Source organism: Denticeps clupeoides, unplaced genomic scaffold (assembly GCF_900700375.1).
Source record: "Denticeps clupeoides unplaced genomic scaffold, fDenClu1.1, whole genome shotgun sequence".
In the NCBI taxonomy this organism is placed as follows: Eukaryota; Metazoa; Chordata; class Actinopteri; order Clupeiformes; family Denticipitidae; genus Denticeps; species Denticeps clupeoides.
This window is the reverse complement of record NW_021630095.1, coordinates 183,757-203,576: the sequence shown is the minus strand read 5'-3', so window position 1 is coordinate 203,576 and position 19,820 is coordinate 183,757. Positions and strand designations below refer to the sequence as shown.

Here is a 19,820-nt window from a genome sequence, read left to right as displayed (position 1 = left end):
GCTGAATGAAGCCATGGAAGGCCAGGGACAAGGAAGCTGGCGGCGTCCTCCCGGCGAGTCGCGGCTCCTCCGATCTCAGCGGGGCTGCGTCAGGTGCCGTCCAAATGTGGGTCAGGTCTTTCTGTCACGTCCATGCGGGCATGACGTGGCGGGTGAACGTAGAGGAGGACGAGGAGTGACGAGGAGAAGAGGAATGAAGGACGCTTTCACCTGACATCACGGAACAGGGGTTTAATGGTGAATCACAGGACAGGGGAGACATCCGAGATGTAGACACTGGTGAACATGGAACATAACTTCAAAGACCTGACAGCGGACAGAAACGAACAGGGCAGCTTTATACAATTAACACAGGTGAAAACGATTAGGGAACATTACACAGGACAACAATGAAACTCCGGTCCGGATCCTGATCCTGACCCGGACCGGAGTAACCCCCATTTCGGACCGGATCCTGACAAAAGTAAAGTAAAGTTGATCTTTGAGAACAGTAGAATGTGTGCCATTCTGATAAATATGCTATTACCTCCTACAGAATATGTTCACCGCTACAATTCCGACTGATATCCATATCACAACAAGCCCCTACAATTGTTTGTACTCAACTCACCTGAATAAATTTCATCATCCAACTCTTTCTTCACATCAATCCTTGAACTGGTGCAGCTTTTCTTCAGTTTCGTCTTTACACCAAATTTGCTCAGCGAATTTCCTTTCCTGATCTGTAAAAACAAACAACCATAAGCCACTGTAGACATGTTCAAGCCTGAAAGTGAAACATTTACTCACGATGTCAAAACAAACAAAATGTCACAACAAAATGTGTCATCTGCCCTTAGTAAGCAGCCATGAAAAACAAAGAATACGCCCTGAATACTTTCCGGATGCACTGTAAAATACTGGTAGCGACAATATAAAGACAAACACTGCTGATCATTTTCATATGAACTTGTCTTTCCAGCACCGAACAACAATAACACCAGTGTCTTCTCCTGCCTGCTCGTGCCTAGCACAGAAGATAAGCTCACACATTCCACAAAGATAAGGGTGAAGGATACCTCCATATATGTTAACCCTTGTTATTCCATGCGTGCTGTCAGTACCCAGAGTCACAGGCGCTTAATACCCGGACGTGGCAGATTACTTACAGATTGAAAGATTGTTTAATTTTATTTATTGGGTCTGCAATATTTGTAAAGAGCTTTAAAATTCTAGATTTAAGGGTTATTAGTCATTTTTATGATATGTAAAAAGGCCAAATTTCTTTATTGTAAACTCTAATTTAAGACTTTTAAAGGGTTAAATCTAACAAATAAAAGGGAATCCGTTGTAAAATGCGAAATTGCGTGCAGCCCACTACACGTTTTTCAGGACGTTGCACAGACCAACGTAATGTAAATGGCAAAGAGGCTGTCAGTTCCGAATGCAAACAAATCAGCTGATTTGCAACATGATTTTATTATTATGGTTCATTATAGTGGGCAATTTTTTTTTTGGTATTCCAGGTCTCCCTAATGTTTAATTATTCAATATGTTTTTATGTTGATATGTTCATAGGGCCCTACTACAGGTGTCAAATTATTTCCTTATTTTCCCAAAATGAATCATTCTTTGATCAAGACCATATGTGGGGATATTTTGGATGATCTATATAAATTATACCATTTTGGGTCTACTTGCTAAAACCAGATTCATTCGTGTTTCACGGTTGCTGAAGATTAATTCATTCTCCATGTTTCACAGTTGATTAAATAATTAATCTAATTAGGGCTGCAACAATGAATTAATTAATTCCATAAACATTTATTACTAAAAGAGTTGGCAACGAATTTCATAATCGATTCATTGAGTCGCATGAAAATACTTTAGTTGAGCGCCAAGCAGAGCGAACTCTCGGTCTCTCTCACACACTGATGCTAGCAGAGTTCGGCACATTCGGCACATCATAGACAGGGTGGCGCAAAAAAAAACGAGCAGAGGTAAAGATACAAGGCCATATGGGCCATAATTTGCATGCATTTTACGCTAAAAACACGTTTTTATGAGGAAAAAGCGGCGCTTTGAGCTGCGTTTCTAACTCCTGCTGCCTGACGCCACCTGGTCTGTGCACGTGGTCAACACGACCATGCGTTACATGTGCTTTTTGTACATGCTAAAACAGACCACGTGTGACCAGATGTCTGGTCTGCCCTGCCCATTTCTCCTCCTACAACAAAGCAGCGTGCTCGTCAGGCCACAAACCACCGAGGTGCCACTGACCAAGGAGGGGCAGTAGTGGCCTAGCGGTTAAGGAAGCGGCCCCGTAATCAGAAGGTTGCAGATTCGAATCCCGATCCGCCAAGGTGCCACTGAGCAAAGCACTGTCCCCACACACTGCCTGTCATGGCTGCACACTGCTCACCAAGGGTGATGGGTTAAAAGCAGAGGACACATTTCGTTGTGTGACCGTGTGCTGCAGTGTATCTATATATTTGGCAGATGGAAAGCATACATTTTTATTTTATTTTATTATTATTATACCAGCTCAAGGAGCAACATGTTTGTTCACTTTATAAAGATAGTTTCGTTTGAATAAAGGGTTGGAAAGTAATGCTTTTTTTAACAACTGAAAATCAAATTCCAATTTTATTTGTCATATACACAGTCACACGCGGTATGATGCAGTGAAATGCATGAGCGACTGCTATAGAGCACAGTATACAGTAAAGCCAAACAATACACTTTTATGTCTTTAACCTAAAACATAAAATATGTGTAACAGGTAGGGTGAAGGTGTGCAAATATTATTTATTATTATTAAAGTTATTGTTTTTTTATTAATTCTACGATAAATAAAAAAATAGTTACTAAACTATTAATAACTATTAAAATAATCGTTAGTTGCAGCCTTAAATCTAATGCTATTGGAAGTGCATGATTTCATGGAGCTTTTTTTTTATTATTATTTCTTGGCCTTTCAGAGGGTAGTTGTGTAAAACAGGAATTCCCTGGGTGGGAAGGACACTTCTTAACAATTCTGGTCCTACTCCTCTGCCAGCTGGTCAGCACAGTCTCTGCTGGAATATCTGAGGCTGGAGGCAGCAAGTTCTCAGTAGTTGCATCTATTACCTCAAAGTGGGAAAAATATTGTTCTGTTCCTCTTCTAGAGCATCATTACTGCTAATAGTTATGTCTTCCACATTTGTAGCTAGTGTGGAACTGTGGGTCTCCCTAGTTATTCATGGTTTACTGAACGTTTGGGACCAGTTGAAGCAGAGACTGAATGATCGTACCCCACCCTCACGTGACCTGTCAAAAATGCATGTAGCACTTGTGGAAGAGTGGAACGCATCCCCTCAGAACAACATCATGAGGCTTGCGAGGAGCATGAGACGTTGCTGTCAAGCTGTCATTGCGGCAAATGGTGGAAACACCCGCTACTGATATTGTAAATTTTTGTTATTTAATATTTATTTGGGGTAATAAATATTACACTAATGAAAATGGTGTTTCTTCTCATATGTTATTAGTAATATCAAAGGGAACTTTAACTTAGCTCATTAAAATTCCAAGGAAATAGGAAAAGCACTTGGCTATACGAGCTCTCAACAACCGCAACACTTTATAGGACAGAATTCTAATACATTCCAGTACTTTCACTTTCAATCACATCTGGACTCAATCCCCCCAGAATCCTTGCACACATTTTTTACTTTCACTTTACTCATTTGCACACCTTCACCCTACCTGTTACACATATTTAATGTTTTATGTTAAAAACATAAAAGTTTAATATTGGGTTATGTTTGCAATATTTACATATTGGTTCATTGTATACTTTACAATACTGTGTCTACTGCAGTTGCTAAAGCATTTCACTGCATATCATACCGTGTATGACTGTGTAAGTGACAAATACAATTTTAATTTGATTTGAATTTGCAAATAACCTGATTAAAGGACTTAATCTTGGCATTAATCACTGCTCACTCAGGGTGATGGGTTAAATGCAGAGGTCAAATTTCACTGTGTGCACCGTGTGCTGTGCTGCTGTGTATCACACGTGACAATCACTTCACTTTATTTTATCTGCTTAGAATTAGATAGATCAATGTATGTGTGCATCTGTGTGTGAGCAGAACATGTCTTTGCTCTGTGAAAAGCCACGGGGTAGTAAGGCGATGAATCAAACCCAAAGGTGGAGAGCGCACCGCTCTGCAAAAGTTCACCTACGCATTCTGGAACTGGGCGCTGCAGCCACCTGCTAAAGGAATGGAAGCTGTTTTTTCAACGTATGGGGGAGCTGCTTGAAGAATTTTTTTAATTTAGACTTCAAGACCTTACAGAGACTACTGAAGGTCCCAGTGAGCACTGGTGGGGCCGTAATCTGGAATTGGAACGAACATCATTTCACCATAAACCAGCAAAAGCCAGAAGCTCCCCACAATATTACAGACAGAGAAGTAAAAAGAATTATCAGAAGAGACCTGAAATTCCTACTAATATCCAGATCACTAAATTCCCCTCCAATCTTTTTGACTCCACTCACATGAATATTCTTCATCATCTGACACTTTCTTCACAAAAAATCCTGCTGGTTCCAGTATTTTACAGCAGTTCAGAGATGTGATGGTATCTGTGTGTGAGCAGAACATGTCTTTGCTCTGTGAAAAGCCACGGGGTAGTAAGGCGATGAATCAAACCCAAAGGTGGAGAGCGCACCGCTCTGCGAAATTTCTGGTGATATTTCTGGTTTAACATGTGTGCTGCTCTGGTCTACACTCCTCAGATCCGCAGGTAACAGAGACAGACTGGGATCCATCTTGGGACCTTGGAATTAGGCAGAAGGTTCATTCAACAATGATCTTATCACCAATAATCATTCTAGAATTATTTTCCTTAGGACACACAACATTCATACTATTCCTAACAGTATTCCTATAAAATACAAATAAATAGACAAAGCAGATTTCTGATATTACATAAAGACATACAGTCACCTTTATAAATGATTCCCAGGAGATTCCTCAGTTGTAGCTAATTTTACAGCGAGCACAACCAACTCCAGCTTCTCTCTATTCACATAAAAAGGCTTGTAGCTCATGTGAGCTGCTGCAGTCTTTTACAGACAATCACAGCAGAGTGTTTTCTTATTTAAATGTGATTGTTGATGTTGGAAATGTGTTGGATAAAGAACAGTGAAGAAAAGTCTCCACATTAAAAGTGTGAATGATCCCAGACATCAGTCTGAATGAGCATTTAGCTGCTAACGTGAAACTACTTTAGCATAACTGTATCTGTTGCTGTTAAACCTGTTCACCAGCCCGCTGGACACAAACTACTTACATTTAAGCTTTTTAAAAAAAACAATAAAAAGTGTCAGAAGAACATTTTGAAGTCTGACCCGAGTCTGTGTGTAGAGCGAGTTTAAATCAGCCCGCTCCTCCCTCACCAGACCGCCGCTTTAAGCAGTCCAAATAACACGCGTTTCTACATTTTATTATATTTTATGTGGAATAAAATTACTTACCAATACCCAAAATCATTAAAACTCCAAAAACGGATCATTTACGTCAGCAGGGTGATTCGCGCGTGCACTTGTTTGTGTTTTACTTGGTTTTCCTGCAGATGTAAACAGAAGCAGATTCGTCAAGACAGGAAGCTCTGCATAATCAGCAAATAAAACGAAACGAAACTATCGCGTGTGTTTATTTGATAAAGACTATTTGTATATTGCTTGTATCGGTAGCTGCTAGTTTGGGCCTGTCAGCATGACAGACCATTTATTATTGTGCTAGGAATGGCAAAAAAGAACATGTCTTACGTTAAAGACCGCCACGCGAAGACCGTCAAACGTAAAGAAACACAACATGATATATTTTTTGTTTTGGTAGGTCGTACGGCCCGTCCACAAATCGGGTTAAAAAGTGTAAAAAGTACCGTTTACTATCGTGCCGGGAACACGTTTTTGGCTCCCTGAGGCTAACCGCTGAATCTAGAGACCCGAAAATTGAGCTACATCCCGAGACCTACATCCTGACATATGGGACGAGTCGGTGGCACCAACAGAGGGTTTGGAAAACCGGAAAACTGGAAATAAAAGGACATGTCTTACGTTCAAGGCCGCCACGATAAGACCGTGAAACACACAGAAACTTTCCTTTCTGGCTGTTTCTGAGAAGCTACATGTGGCCAGATCAGCAAAACTCTAAGCTGTTTTTATTCTTCTCGATCGCTCTGCAGCATTTGATACAGTTAACCACAAGACTGTCCTGTCCATCCTGAAGAGACTTAGAATTTGGGGCTCAGCATTGAAATGTTTTGCTTCCTACTTTGATGAGCATTCTTACCAAGTGACTTGAAAAGAATCTACATCTTCTTCACGCAGACTCTCCACTGGTGTCCCTCAGGGCTCAGTACTTGGTCCTTTACACAAGATAACTTGGTGAGTGTCACGTGATTCAATCCGCATGACCAGGAGCAATGCGTAAACAAGGTGCCTCAACTCTTATAAATAGCCAACATAGCCAATGATCAATTCATTTTTCAACAACAGTTGATCACTGTTTTCTGCAAAAGACTCAACCGATCCTTGTCCTACCAGTCAAAGTAAGACCAATCCTTTTTTGTTCTTCGTCAGAATCTCAGGTCTCTCCTTCCACAACTGCCTGAAACCTTGTAGTAACTATACCAACAACCAACTCTCCTCTCGATCTCATGTAGATTCCTTCTCTACAATATCAGACAGATTCACCCTTATCCTTCAACACAGACCACCCAGATTCTTGTTCAGGTTGTGGAGAATGTCTGGCAGATTTGCTCAATCTTCCCTGCTTACATCCCAAGATGGTGACAGACTAGGTCGCAGTGGGCATGCTGGGTTCTGACCATTGTGCCCTTTTTGTAATATATTTGTGTTTGGTGTCATGTAAAGGTGGTTATGACCATCAGAACCACAGACAAACACGTTTACAACTTCTCCACCTCAAAATTCGTCATCTATTTAAGCCTGATAATAACACACCGGAGAGACTCCACCGCTGCGATATTCTCCAGGTTCCTAGTGGACAGATCGTGGCACCACCAAGAGCCCACAGCCGGGCTTGTCGAAAGCAGTGTGCAACAAGCTGGAAGTGCGGCAAGCAAGCTGGGATTCTTGCTAGGCATAAAGCTAAGCACAGCAGACCAGCGATACAGTCTCTGCTCCCGTCCAGCATACACTTGGACAATAAACTGGACTGTGACAGGAGAATGGTAGCTAAGCTATCATAAGCTTCATCTATGCAGAAGACAGACATAAAGAATTAAAACCACTCACTATTTTGCTATATTCAAAATTTAACACATTTTTGTAATAATAAAAATAACCACAATAGTTGTTATTATTATTATTTAATGAAGGTGCTACTGATGAATAATTCCCGACCAGAGCTTACAGATCAGTTCTTTGTAATGAAAGCGGAGCATTTCAATCCATTACAACAAAAGCATCGACTTATTTTTACTCCGCCAACATGGAAACTTTGATCAAGAAAGAGAAAAGAAGAAATTTGATTCAATCTCAGGGATAGAAGTTTCTGAGGTCATCAAACAGCTACACAGCAGCAGGTCCCCGGGGGTGGCTGAGATCCGTCCTGGATCTCCAGGCTGGTCTTTGGGTCTTACTGGAGCAGCTGGTGGAGGTGGCTGGGCAGAGGGCTGTCTGGGATTCCTTGCTTGGGATGCTGCCCCCGCGACCTGGATAAGCGGAGGAAAACCATGCCGACAATGGCGATGTTGTCATAAGGGGAAAAGGTACCTACTGTTTCTCATGCTTTTTCAGCCCAGTGAATTTCCAGCCCCTCCCCTAAAATATTATCTCCACCGACCATCGTGGCTTCCAAACGTGTGAAGCATTGCAGTATCTCTGTGATTGGATGATTTATTGTCCCTGGGTCTAGAGACCGAAATGCAACAAAATGGAGCCATGCCAAAGACGAACAGTGTTTTAAAGATTTTATTATACATTAAACAAAAAACATAACTTAGGCGAAACCTAATCAAAAACCCCATAGTATTTCGGAAGGAACGTATGCTCAGGTCCTCTACTGTTCGCCTTCCTGAAAACTGCATGAAAATGCAGTTTCAATTTCTTCGGAACTCAGATTCAAATCAATACATTCAGGTTTAGTTTAAACTATTCATATTTACTTTGTGCAATTCAGATTCGGTTTGTGCAATTTAGATTCACAAATCTCAGCCCATACAGGTGACAACGAAACTGTCATGATGGGAGGGACAAGTGCACGACTTCATTCCTTCATCTATGCAGAAGACAAACATAAAGAATTAAAACCATTCTCTATGTTGCTATAATCAGCAGGAATATTTAACACATTTTTGTAATAATAATAATAACCACAATAGTTGTTATTATTGTTATTTAATGAAGGTGCGACTGAGGAATTATTCCTGACCAGAGGTTACAGATCCATTAGAACAAAAGCATCTACTTATTTTTACTCCACCAACATGGACACTTTGATCAAGGAAGAGAAAAGAAGAAATTTGACTCTATCGAAATATTAATCGTCCACCACAACCTTCAGACCATACGTCAGTTTGCCAGCAGCTCAGATCTCCAGTTCCTGACTTTCTCACATCTTCTCTATTTTTCCCCCAGGTGTAATTAATGGGTAGATGGCACCACAGGAGCAGACCTTTGGAACTGGAACACCTCCACGGCTGGACTTTTTCATAGCTCCGTATTCATATATTTTCTCCACTTCTAATAAACCATTTAAAGATTTAAGTGTTTGTTTAATTTAAACTCACTGATGAACTTGTTGTCTGGTAGAACAGAAAATTTACCATGTTGTGCCAAAACAGTCAAGGTGTCAACACAATCACTTATGAACTAGAAGACCACAAAGACCCAGGTTCAAACCACACTTAGTACCATTGTGTCCCTGTGAAAGACTCTTAACCCTGAGTGTCTCCAGGGGGACTTTCCCTGTCACTACTGATGGTAACTGTGATAAATGCCACAGTTGTACATGAAAACGCACAGAAGCAAGTCAGCTGAGTGTGATGCTTTGGAATGAATGGGATGTTTTTGCATCCAAACCTTTTTGTTGTTGCCAAAATTGCTTTGGTGGTTTTATGTCCTAATGGATCACAGCCTCTTTCCTCTCAATATAGTAAGAAATTCCAAGACTGGGAGGAATCATTTACAATCTTTCCTGCCCATGTCAGAGAGGTGTTCAGGTCTTGGAGAGAAGACAGAGAAGAGGGAAGTCACAGTCTGCCTTAGTCCTTGGCAGTGTCAGCAGTGCCACTTTTTATGCAACACAATGATGACTGGATGTGTTTCCTTGCAGGTAACCATGGTTAACAGAGGAAGAAAATTAATTCAAGCATCACCCTCCTGTTAAAGCGTCCAGTCTGCTGTTCTAACTTAATCAGCATGACAGAATGATCTCCAGCCTCGTGCTCCCCAACACATTTACATTTACGGCATTTGGCAGACGCCCTTATCCAGAGCGACTTACAACGTGCTTACAAAGTTATCATCGATGAAGTGATCAGTTCCGGTTCATTATGAACATAATTGAATAAATACAATCTTTTTATTCACTCTGTTGTAGTTTCTATACATAAGAAACAATAAGAAGGTTCATCTAAATATTCTCTAAAGAGGAAGGTCTTGAGCTGTCGTTTGAAGGTGCTCAGTGACTGAGCTGTTCTGACCTCGAGGGGAAGTTCATTCCACCACCGAGGGGCCAAGACAGAGAAGAGTCTAGATGAACGTCTTCCTAGTCCTTTCAGAGATGGAGGGACCAGGCGAGCAGTACTGGAGGCTCGGAGTATACGAGGTGCAGTGTGAGGTGTAATAAGGGCTGTGAGGTAGGATGGTGCTACTCCATGTTTGGCTTTGTAGGCCAGCATCAGTATTTTGAACCTGATGCGTGCAGCTACTGGGAGTCAGTGGAGGGAGCGTAGCAGAGGGGCGGTGTGGGAGAATTTGGGAAGGTTGAAGATCAGTCGTACTGCTGCATTTTGTATGAGTTGTAGAGGTCGGATGGTACTTAGAGGTAGACCAGCTAGAAGGGAGCTACAGTAGTCCAGTCGTGAGATCACTAGGGACTGAACCAGTATCTGGGTTGCCTGTGTTGATAAGGATGGATTCGTCTGATATTGTAGAGAAGGAATCTACATGAGCAGGAAAGATTGCTGATGTGAGTTGAGAAGGAGAGTTGGTTGTCTATTGTTACTCCAAGGTTGTTGTAGAAGGTGAGAGCTGTGAGTTGTCCAGGTAAATAGCAAGATCCTGATGTGGTGAAAAATCTGCTGGAATGAATATTAGTTCAGTTTTGGTGGGATTCAGCTTGAGGTGATTGGCTGCCCTCCAAAATGAGAACACTTTCACTTGTGTTAGTGAGAGGATCACTGATCTCAGAAGGTCCTTTTGTGGCAGGACTGAAATGCAGTGGAAATTAGTGTTTTTGGGATTAAATTCATTTTCAAAGAGGGACTTTATCTGATTCTCGAGTATACGCAAATTGCCATAATAAAAACTTGTTTTTGCCAGGAGCTGCCATTATAGAGTCTCGTCGAGTCTAAATTATGTTCACCTTATCCCCATTTTCCCATTAGCCGAACTGCATAAATGACCCAACTGTTCTCCGGTCCTGTTTGATCCACTGTTGTTGTGTGTGCATCATACTGTGCTCATCTGCCTCCTCTATAGACCCCGCCAGGAGTGTTAATAATCACAATGCTTATTGTTGCTACAGTTATTATTATAAATTAAAATTAAGTTATGGAACATTAACTGCTTCTTTATACTCAAATTAACGCTGAGCAAAGAGTCACATGGAGGAGAGCCCCCCCCCCCCCCCCCCCCCGCAAAAAAAAGACTGTATAATATAAAAAGTTCAATATACAGATGAATAGTCCTAGAAAAAACAGTGGATGTGAGTTTCAAAAATAAAAATATATCAGTATATAAACAAAAAATTAATCAGACCCCCTTAAACTTTTCATAATTCAGCCATTTGCTAAATTCCATTAAATAAACAAATAAATAAATGTTCCCTCATTAATGTACACACAGCACCCCATATTGACAGAAAAACACAGAATTGTTGAAATTTGTTCAGATTTATTAAAAAAATAAAATAAAAAATGAAATCTTGTGATTGCATCATCATGCACCAACGCGTTCCAACCAACCTGATGGAGTTTAAGAGGTGCTGCAAAGAGGAAAGGGGGAAACTGGCCGAGGATAGGTGTGCTTACATTAAATCATATTCAAAAACACTATAATTTCTCCCTAAGGTGCACAGATGCACCATATATGTATGCAAGTTTGTATGTCAGTCCCTCCAGGAATTCATTTTGCACTTTAATCAGTAAATGGGTAAGTGTCGCACGTCACCATGTTCGTTAATATAGAAATAAAACTGATTTCGTTTGAGTGACTAAAAATGTAGGAAGAGTTGCGATAGGTCAAAACTTGCAAAAAAAAAAAAAAAAAAAAAAAAAAATATGTGGTGCTTCGACCAAAGTGTAAAACGCAAAATTTACGCTGATTGGTTGAATTTACATCAATTGTTGAGATCCTGGAGGGACAAATTAGTATCTGAGAACCTATAGTAGAATGTGAGCAGAATGTGTGCCATTCTGATAACATATTTATCTCCTACAGAATATATCCAACTCTTTCTTCACAACAATTCTTGTTGGTTCCAGTATGTTACCACAATGTATAGGTGTGGTTATATCTAATTTCTTCAGTTTAACGACAGCGAAACACTTAAAGAGCTTATCATCGGTATGTAAATGTTCATTACATTTGAGTGATGCTGGTGTAAAACTCTTCCCACATTGTACAACCTGGTAGGGCTTCTCTCCAGTATGTGTCCTCTGGTGTCTTGTAAGGTCTGGTGCTCGTGTAAAGCTCTTCCCACACTCTTCACACTGGTAAGGCTTCTCTTTCGAATAGTTTCTCTGTCGCGTTTCAAGGTTCTTCACTTGTCTTAAACTGTTGTTATACTTGTTGAACTGGTGCAAATTTTCTTCAGTTTCCTCTTTACACATTTGATCAGCGAATTTCATTTCCTGATCTGTGGAAAATAAACAACCACCATAAGCCACCAAAGACACGTTTGATTGATCAAATGACATGACATTTTAAGTCTTGGACATATTTAGGGATCACTGTAGGGATGACAATGTAGGAAAGATTTTTTTTGTCCTTCGAGTGCCTGTTAGCAAAGTCCAGGCAGGATGCCAAGTGCTTTTTACTAAAGAGTGGATTCTGTCTGGCCACTCTACCATAAAGGCCTGATTAGAAGATTTCGGTCTCTGTAGCTCTGACAGAGGGACCTCTCAATAAATTAAAGCTGTAGATAATAAACGATTATAAGGCCTCATCCACCCAGATGTTCAAAACGAATGCCCTCTGAACACCATCTGCATTTCTGCTGTTTTGTAGCCGCCTTCGATTGCCGTTTCACTGGTGTTTGCTTGATGCTGTTGAACACTTGCAGTTTAACGTCAGTCAGGATTTATTCAGAAATAGACTGCAATAAAACATGGCATGCAGTGTTTATTTAACACCATCCAAACACACAGCTAACTGAACGCTGGTGCTGAACGCCCATGGGGAAGCATTGATTAGCTTAAACGAGCAGAGAAACGGTCAGAGTACTTAACACGATGAAAACCAGAAAAAAAGCCAGATTCACACGTTTGTGTGAAAAAGGCCTTTAATAATAACCGAAACCTGGACTGTGGAACATTAGGGCTGCATATACTGGACCTTTCCTAAATAATATTTAATAATATAATGTATAAAATGCTCCCTCACACTATTAGTCTGTTAAAATATATATGTGTATGAAATAGATATTTACAAAAATTCAGCCACTATCTGAAATGCTAAAATTTTATCCTACTCACCTGAATGAATCACATCATCCAAGTCCTGCTTCTCATCCTTCACTGTTACTTCCACTGTTTCAACCAAATTCACAGGTGTGATGATATCTGATTTCTTCAATTTCTTCTCTGTACGCTTGTCGGCCTTTTGTTCAGTATGTAAATGTTGGTGATGTTTGAGTTGGAAGAGTGAAATTTGTCCTCTGCATTTAACCCATCACCCTGAGTGAGCAGTGGGCAGCCATGACAAGCGCCCGGGGAGCAGTGTGTGGGGACGGTGCTTTGCTCAGTGGCACCTCAGTGGCACCTTGGCGGATCGGGAATCGAACCTGCAACCTTCTGATTACAGGGCCGCTTCCTTAACCGCTAGGCCACCACTGCCCCCCCAATTGCGCAGGGTATCAAATAATTGGTAATACTTTTTGACCACAGGTAAGCTAAATTATTTTATTATTTTCAGTAAATGAATCATTCTTTGACCAAAACCATATGAAGGGAAATTTTGGACAATCTACAGGGTGGGCCATTTATATGGATACATCTTAATAAAATGGGAATGACATTGGTGACATTGAACACATTTTATAAGTGGTCAGAAACTTGTATATAACTCATGAAAGAATAAAGTTACGTTAAAACAACACCATTGTTTTTCTTGTGAAATTACCAATAAATTTGATGTGTCACATGACCCTCTTCCTATTGAAAAAACAAAAGTGGGATCCAAGATGACCGACTTCAAAATGGTCACCACCCATCTTGAAAAGTTTGCCCCCTCAAATATACTAATGTGCCACAAACAAGACGTTAATATCACCAACCATTCCCATTTTATTAAGGTGTATGGATATAAATGGCCCACCCTGTATAAAATTTACACCATTTTGGGTCTACTTGCTCATACCAGATTACTTTGTTCTCCAATCAGAATTGTTTTTTTTTTTTTTTGTGTTGATAATCTTCAAATTAGTTCCATGGATTTCACTGCAACACAAAACTGTTCAATGCATAATTGAATTGCAAGATTTCATGGAGTTTTTTTTTTATTTTTTTTATTACCTTTAAATGACCTTCACCCTTTTTAAAAATTACCTGGGTGGTAGTAGCCTAGTGGGTAACACACTTGCCTATGAACCAGAAGACCCAGGTTCAAATCCCACTTGGCACAGATACAATTTACAAAATTATTTTGTACTGTGTCTACAAAAAATGGGGCAGTGATGGCCTAGCGGTTAATGAAGTGGCCCCGTAATCAGAAGGTTACCAGTTTGAATCCCGATCCGCCAAGGTGCCTCTGAGCAAAACACCGTCCCCACACACTGCTCCCCAGGCCCCTGTCATGGCGGCCCACTGCTCACCAAGGGTGATGATTTCAATGTGTCAATGTGAGCTGTGCTGTGTATCGCAATGACAATCACATCACTTTCGCTTATAAGGCCTCATCCACGTGGATGTTCAAAATGAATGCCCTCTGAACACACACCTAACTGAACACTGGTGCTGAACGCCCATGTGGACGCATTGATTTATTTCAATGAGCAATGAAACGGTCAGATGACATTCACCTAATCCTCCCACAAACACCAGAAAAACACCTGGTTCAGACGTTCGTGTGAAAAGGCCTTAATAAAAAAACAAAACCTACACTGGGGAACTCGAGGGCTGCATATACTGGACCTTTCCTGAATAATATTTCTGAATGTATAAAAAGCTCCATCACAATATTACTGTCTGGGAAAAAATGTATGTATGAAATACATATTTTTAAAAATTAACCCGCTATCTGAAATGCTTAAATTTTATTTCACTCACCTGAATGAATCACATCATCCAAGTCCGGATTCTCTTCATTCACTGTTACTTCCACCGTTTCAATCAAATTCACAGGTGCGATATCGGATTTCTTCAATTTCTTCTCTGTACGCTTGTCGGCCTGTTCTTCACTATGTAAATGTTGATGATGTTTGAGTTGATCTAATGTTGTAAAGCATTTAGAGCAAAGAGTGCACTGGTACATATTTGCAGTATGTGTCCTCTTGTGTTTTTTAAGGGTTCCTGCTCCTATGAAACACTTCCCACATTGTACACACTGGTAGGGCTTCTCTTTAGAATGTGTCCTCTTGTGAATTTTAAGGTTTGATGCATGTGGAAAGCTCTTCCCACACTCTTCACACTGGTAGGGCTTTTCTCCAGTATGTGTCCTCATGTGAATTTTAAGGTATGATGCTCGTGCAAAACTCTTCCCACATTGTACACACTGGTAGGGCTTTTCTCCAGTATGTGTCCTCTTGTGAATTTTAAGGTTTGATGCTTCTGCAAAACTCTTCCCACATTGTACACACTGGTAGGGCTTTTCTCCAGTATGTGTCCTCTTGTGAATTTTAAGGTTTGATGCATATGGAAAGCTCTTCCCACACTCTTCACACTGGTAGGGCTTCTCTTTCGAGAAACTCTTCTGTCCTGTTTCAAGGATCTTCACTTGTCTTAAACTGTCGTCATACTTGTTGAACTGGTGTAACTTTTCTTCAGTTTCCTCTTTATACCTCTGATCAGCAAATTTCATTTCCTGATCTGTGAAAACAAAAAACCATTAGCCTTCATGTTTAAACTTGATTAATAAAATGACATGACATTTTAAACAGGGGTTTTTCACAATTAGCGAGAAATAAAGTGGGTATTAAAAGTGAAACTGTTTTTGTCATTGTGGTACACAGCAAGAACAGCACATGAGGAAAACGAAATGTGTCCTCTGCCCTTAGTGAGCAGTGGGCAGCCATGAAAGCCACGGGTGGAGCAGAAAGTGGGGACAGTCCCTTGCACAAGGGGGCTCAATGTATCAAATCATTTGGAATACCTTGTGACTACAGTAGGGCCCTATGATTTCCACGATACAGAAAAGATGGCGGAATCGCGGAATCTAACCAATAAAAGGGAATCCGTTGTAAAATACAAAATTGCATATAATTCACGTTTCTGGCCGCTGTAGCCCACTACACGTTTTTCCGGTTGCACAGACCAACGTAATGTAAATGCACGGTCAGATGTGGCGAAATGGCTGTCAGTTCCGAATGCAAACAAATCAGCTGATTTAAAACACGATTTTATTATTATGGTTTCGGTTCGTTATCCAAGTGGGCAAAAAAATTTTTTTATTAAAGCCCAAACCTGCACTGGGGAACATGAGGGCTACATGTACAAAACCTTTCCTGAATAACATTTCTAAATGTATAAAACGCTCCATCACACTATTACAGTCTGGGGAATTTTGTATTTGTGTGTATGAAATACATATTAACAAAAATTCACCCTCTATTTATGTTATTTCACTCACCTGAATGAATCCCACCATCCAAATCCTGCTTCTCATCGTTCACTGTTACTTCCACAGTTTCAACCCAATTCACAGGTGTGATGATACATGATTTCGTCAATTTCTTCTCTGTATGCTTGTCAGACTTTTCTTCATTATGTAAATGTTGATGATGTTTCAGTTGATCTAATGTGCTAAAGCCTTTAGAGCAAAGAGTGCACTGGTACATATTTACAGGATGTGTCATCTTGTGTCTTTTAAGGTTTCCTGCTTCTGCAAAACTCTTCCCACATTGTACACACTGGTAGGGCTTCTCTCCAGTATGTGTCCTCTTGTGTATTATAAGGTTTGATGCTTGTTTATAACTCTTCCCACATTGTACACACTGGTAGGGCTTCTCTCCAGTATGTGTCCTCTTGTGTGTTTTAAGCTGTGATGCTTGTGTAAAACTCCTCCCACATTGTACACACTGGTAGGGCTTCTCTCCAGTATGTGTCCTCTTGTGAATTTTAAGGTTTGATGCTTCTGCAAAACTCTTCCCACATTGTACACACTGGTAGGGCTTCTCTCCAGTATGTATCCTCTTGTGTATTTTAAGGGATCCTGCTTGTGTAAAACTCTTCCCACACTCTTCACACTGGTAAGTGTTCACTTTAGAATGTTTTCTCTGTCGTATTTCAAGGATCTTCACTTGTCTTAAACTGTCGTCATACTTGTTGAACTGGTGTAACTTTTCTTCAGTTTCCTCTTTACACCTCTGATCAGCAAATTTCATTTCCTGTTCTGTAAAAAAAAAAAAAAAAAATTAACCATAACCATAACCTGATTAATAAAATGACATGACATTTTAAACAGGGGTTTTGGTCACAATTAGCGAGGAAAAAAAGTGGGTATTGAAAGTGAAACTGTTTTTGTCGTTGTGGTACACAGCAAGAACAGCACATGGTGACAACAAAATGTGAGCAGTGAGCAGCCATGAAAGGCACTAGTGGAGCAGAATGTGTGGACCTTCCATTGCACAAAAGAAACTCATTGGTTAATAATATAGATTATTTCCACGATACAGAAAACACAGAGGAATCGTGGAATATAACAAATAAAATGGAATCCATTGTAAAATGCGAAATTGCGTATCATTCACATTTCTGGCCGCTGCAGCCCACTACACGTTTCAGACAGAATATGGTCACTTCTAAAATTCCTACTGATATCGAGATGACTAAAAGCCCCTCCAAACTTTTTGACTCCACTCACCTGAATATTCTTCTGACTCTTTCTTCACAACAATTCCTGTTGGTTCCAGTATTTTACTGCAGTTCAGAGATGTGATGGTATCTGGTGATATTTCTGGTTTAACATGTGTGCTACTCTGGTCTACAATCCTCAGATCAGCAGGTAACAGAGACAGACTGGGATCCATCTTGGGACCTTGGAATGAAGCAGAAGGTTCTTTCAACAATGATCTTATCACCAATAATCATTCTAGAATTATTTTCTGCAGAACACCCAACATACACGGTATTCCTATAAAACACACATAAATAGACAAAGCAGATGTCTGAGATTTTATAGAGACACACAGTCACCTTTATAAATGATTCCCAGGAGATTCCTCAGTTGCAGCTAATTTTACAGAGAGCACAACCAACTCCAGCTTCTCTCTATTCACATGAAAAGGCTTGTAGCTCATGTGAGCTGCTGCAGTCTTTTACAGACAATCATTTCTTATTTAAATGTGATTGGTGATGTTGGAAATGTGTTGTATAAAGAACAGTGAAGAAAAAGTCTCCACATTAAAAGTGTGAATGATCCCAGACATCAGTCTGAATGAGCATTTAGCTGCTAACGTGAAACTACTTTAGCATAACTGTATATGTTGCTGTTAACCAGGTTCACCAGCCCGCTCCTGCTCCTCCCTCACCAGACCGCCACTTTAAACAGTCCAAATAACACTCGTTTCTACATTTTATTATATTTTATGTAGAATAAAATTACTTACCAAAACCCAAAATCATAAAAATTCCCCAAACGGATCATTTACGTCAGCAGGGTGACTTGTGCGTGCACTTACTTGTGTTTTACTTGGTTTTACTGCAGATATAAACAGCAGATTCGTCAAACGGCAGCAGATTCGTCAATTTCAGAAATCGACTCCAAGGGACACAGGAGGCTCTGGATAATCATCAAATACAACGAAACGAAACTATCACGTGCTTGTATCGGTAGCTGCTATTTGTGCTTTTAGGTTTATTTTCATAAAGATTCACTTGATGAATCTGAGTCTCCTTCTCAAATTATTTTAAATAATACACAAAATCTTTAAGCTTTTTTTAAAATCACGTAATAGTCTTTTTCATAAAATGGTTCAACTTAAAAAAAAATATGTAGTCTATTCACAAATGTTGGAGAAACAGGGGTTGTAGTTTAGTTGTGAGGTCAGGTTGGATCTTTCTAATCTCCACTTACATTTGCATTTAATGCATTTGGCAGACGCCCTTATCCAGAGTGACTTACAATGTGCTTTCATGTTACCATCAATGAAGTAATCAGTTCTGATTCACTAAGACCCCCAACTATGAATATGTAAAGTAGTGGCTGGTGTGCACCACAGGGTGGGAATTGGGAATTTCCAGGGTCATTTCCAGGTAGGATGCCAGATTGTCTTCACTTGTTTTTTGCTTTTATGGAAGGTAAGACAGGTGTAGAAAATACTGCACAACTCGTTAAATATCTTTAATAAGGATCACCAACACAATCCCACAAAAGGTAGGTGGCCTAGCGGTTAAGGAAGCGGCCCCGTAATCAGAAGGTTGCTGGTTCGAATCCCGATCCGCCAAGGTAGCACTGAGGTGCCACTGAGCAAAGCACCGTCCCCACACACTGCTCCCCGGGCGCCTGTCATGGCTGCCCACTGCTCACTCAGGGTGATGGGTTAAATGCAGAGGACAAATTTCACTGAGTGCACTGTGTGCTGTGCTGTTATGTAACACATGTGACAATCACTTCACTTTAAATTTAAATCGATATTAAAACACAATGCAGAGTCTCAAGAGGGGCTCAGAAGTGGACGAGAAACACAGAAGAGGCTGGGTTACAAATTGAATCATTTTAGTTCACTGTTGTAGTCTTTTATTGCATAAGTCAGACTATAAGTATTCTTTAAACAGGAAGGTCTTAAAATACTCAGTGACTACTGCTGTGCTGACCTCAAGGGAATTTCATTTCACAATCTAGGGCCCAAGACAGACAAGAGTCTAGATGAGTGTCTTCCTCATACCTTCAGCGGTGCAGGGGCAGTACTGGAGCGTGGGAGAGTGTGAGGTGCAGTGTGAGGTATAATAAGGGCTGTCAGGTAGGAATGTTGGACCCCGTGGTTGGCTTTGTAAGCCAGCATCAGTATTTTGAATCTAATGCTGGCAGCTACTGGGAGCCAGTGGAGGGAGCGTAACAGTGTGATGATGTGGGAGAATTTGGGAAGGTTGAAAACCAGTCGTGCTGCTAATTCTGTATCAGTTGTAGAGACCGTATGGCATTCAGAGGTAGACCTGCTAGAGGAGAATTCCAGTAATTCAGTCGTGATCAAGTATCTGGTGGCCTGTGTTGAAGG

General features: G+C 40.5%; 1 protein-coding gene across 1 annotated transcript in view; it reads right to left on the bottom strand.

Annotated features, from left to right (window-relative positions):
- Positions 1–11,105: 11,105 nt before the first annotated feature.
- The window catches only part of LOC114783394 (zinc finger protein 271-like), a 29,165-nt gene continuing 20,450 nt past the window's right edge, over positions 11,106–19,820 (bottom strand). The window contains exons 5-6 of the mRNA XM_028968867.1: positions 14,716–14,877; positions 11,106–12,086 (exon numbers count right to left, since the gene is read on the bottom strand). Coding sequence (XP_028824700.1) covers positions 11,656–12,086; positions 14,716–14,877 — 593 coding nt within the window. The 3' untranslated portion in view covers positions 11,106–11,655. The remainder of the gene's footprint in view (positions 12,087–14,715; positions 14,878–19,820) is intronic.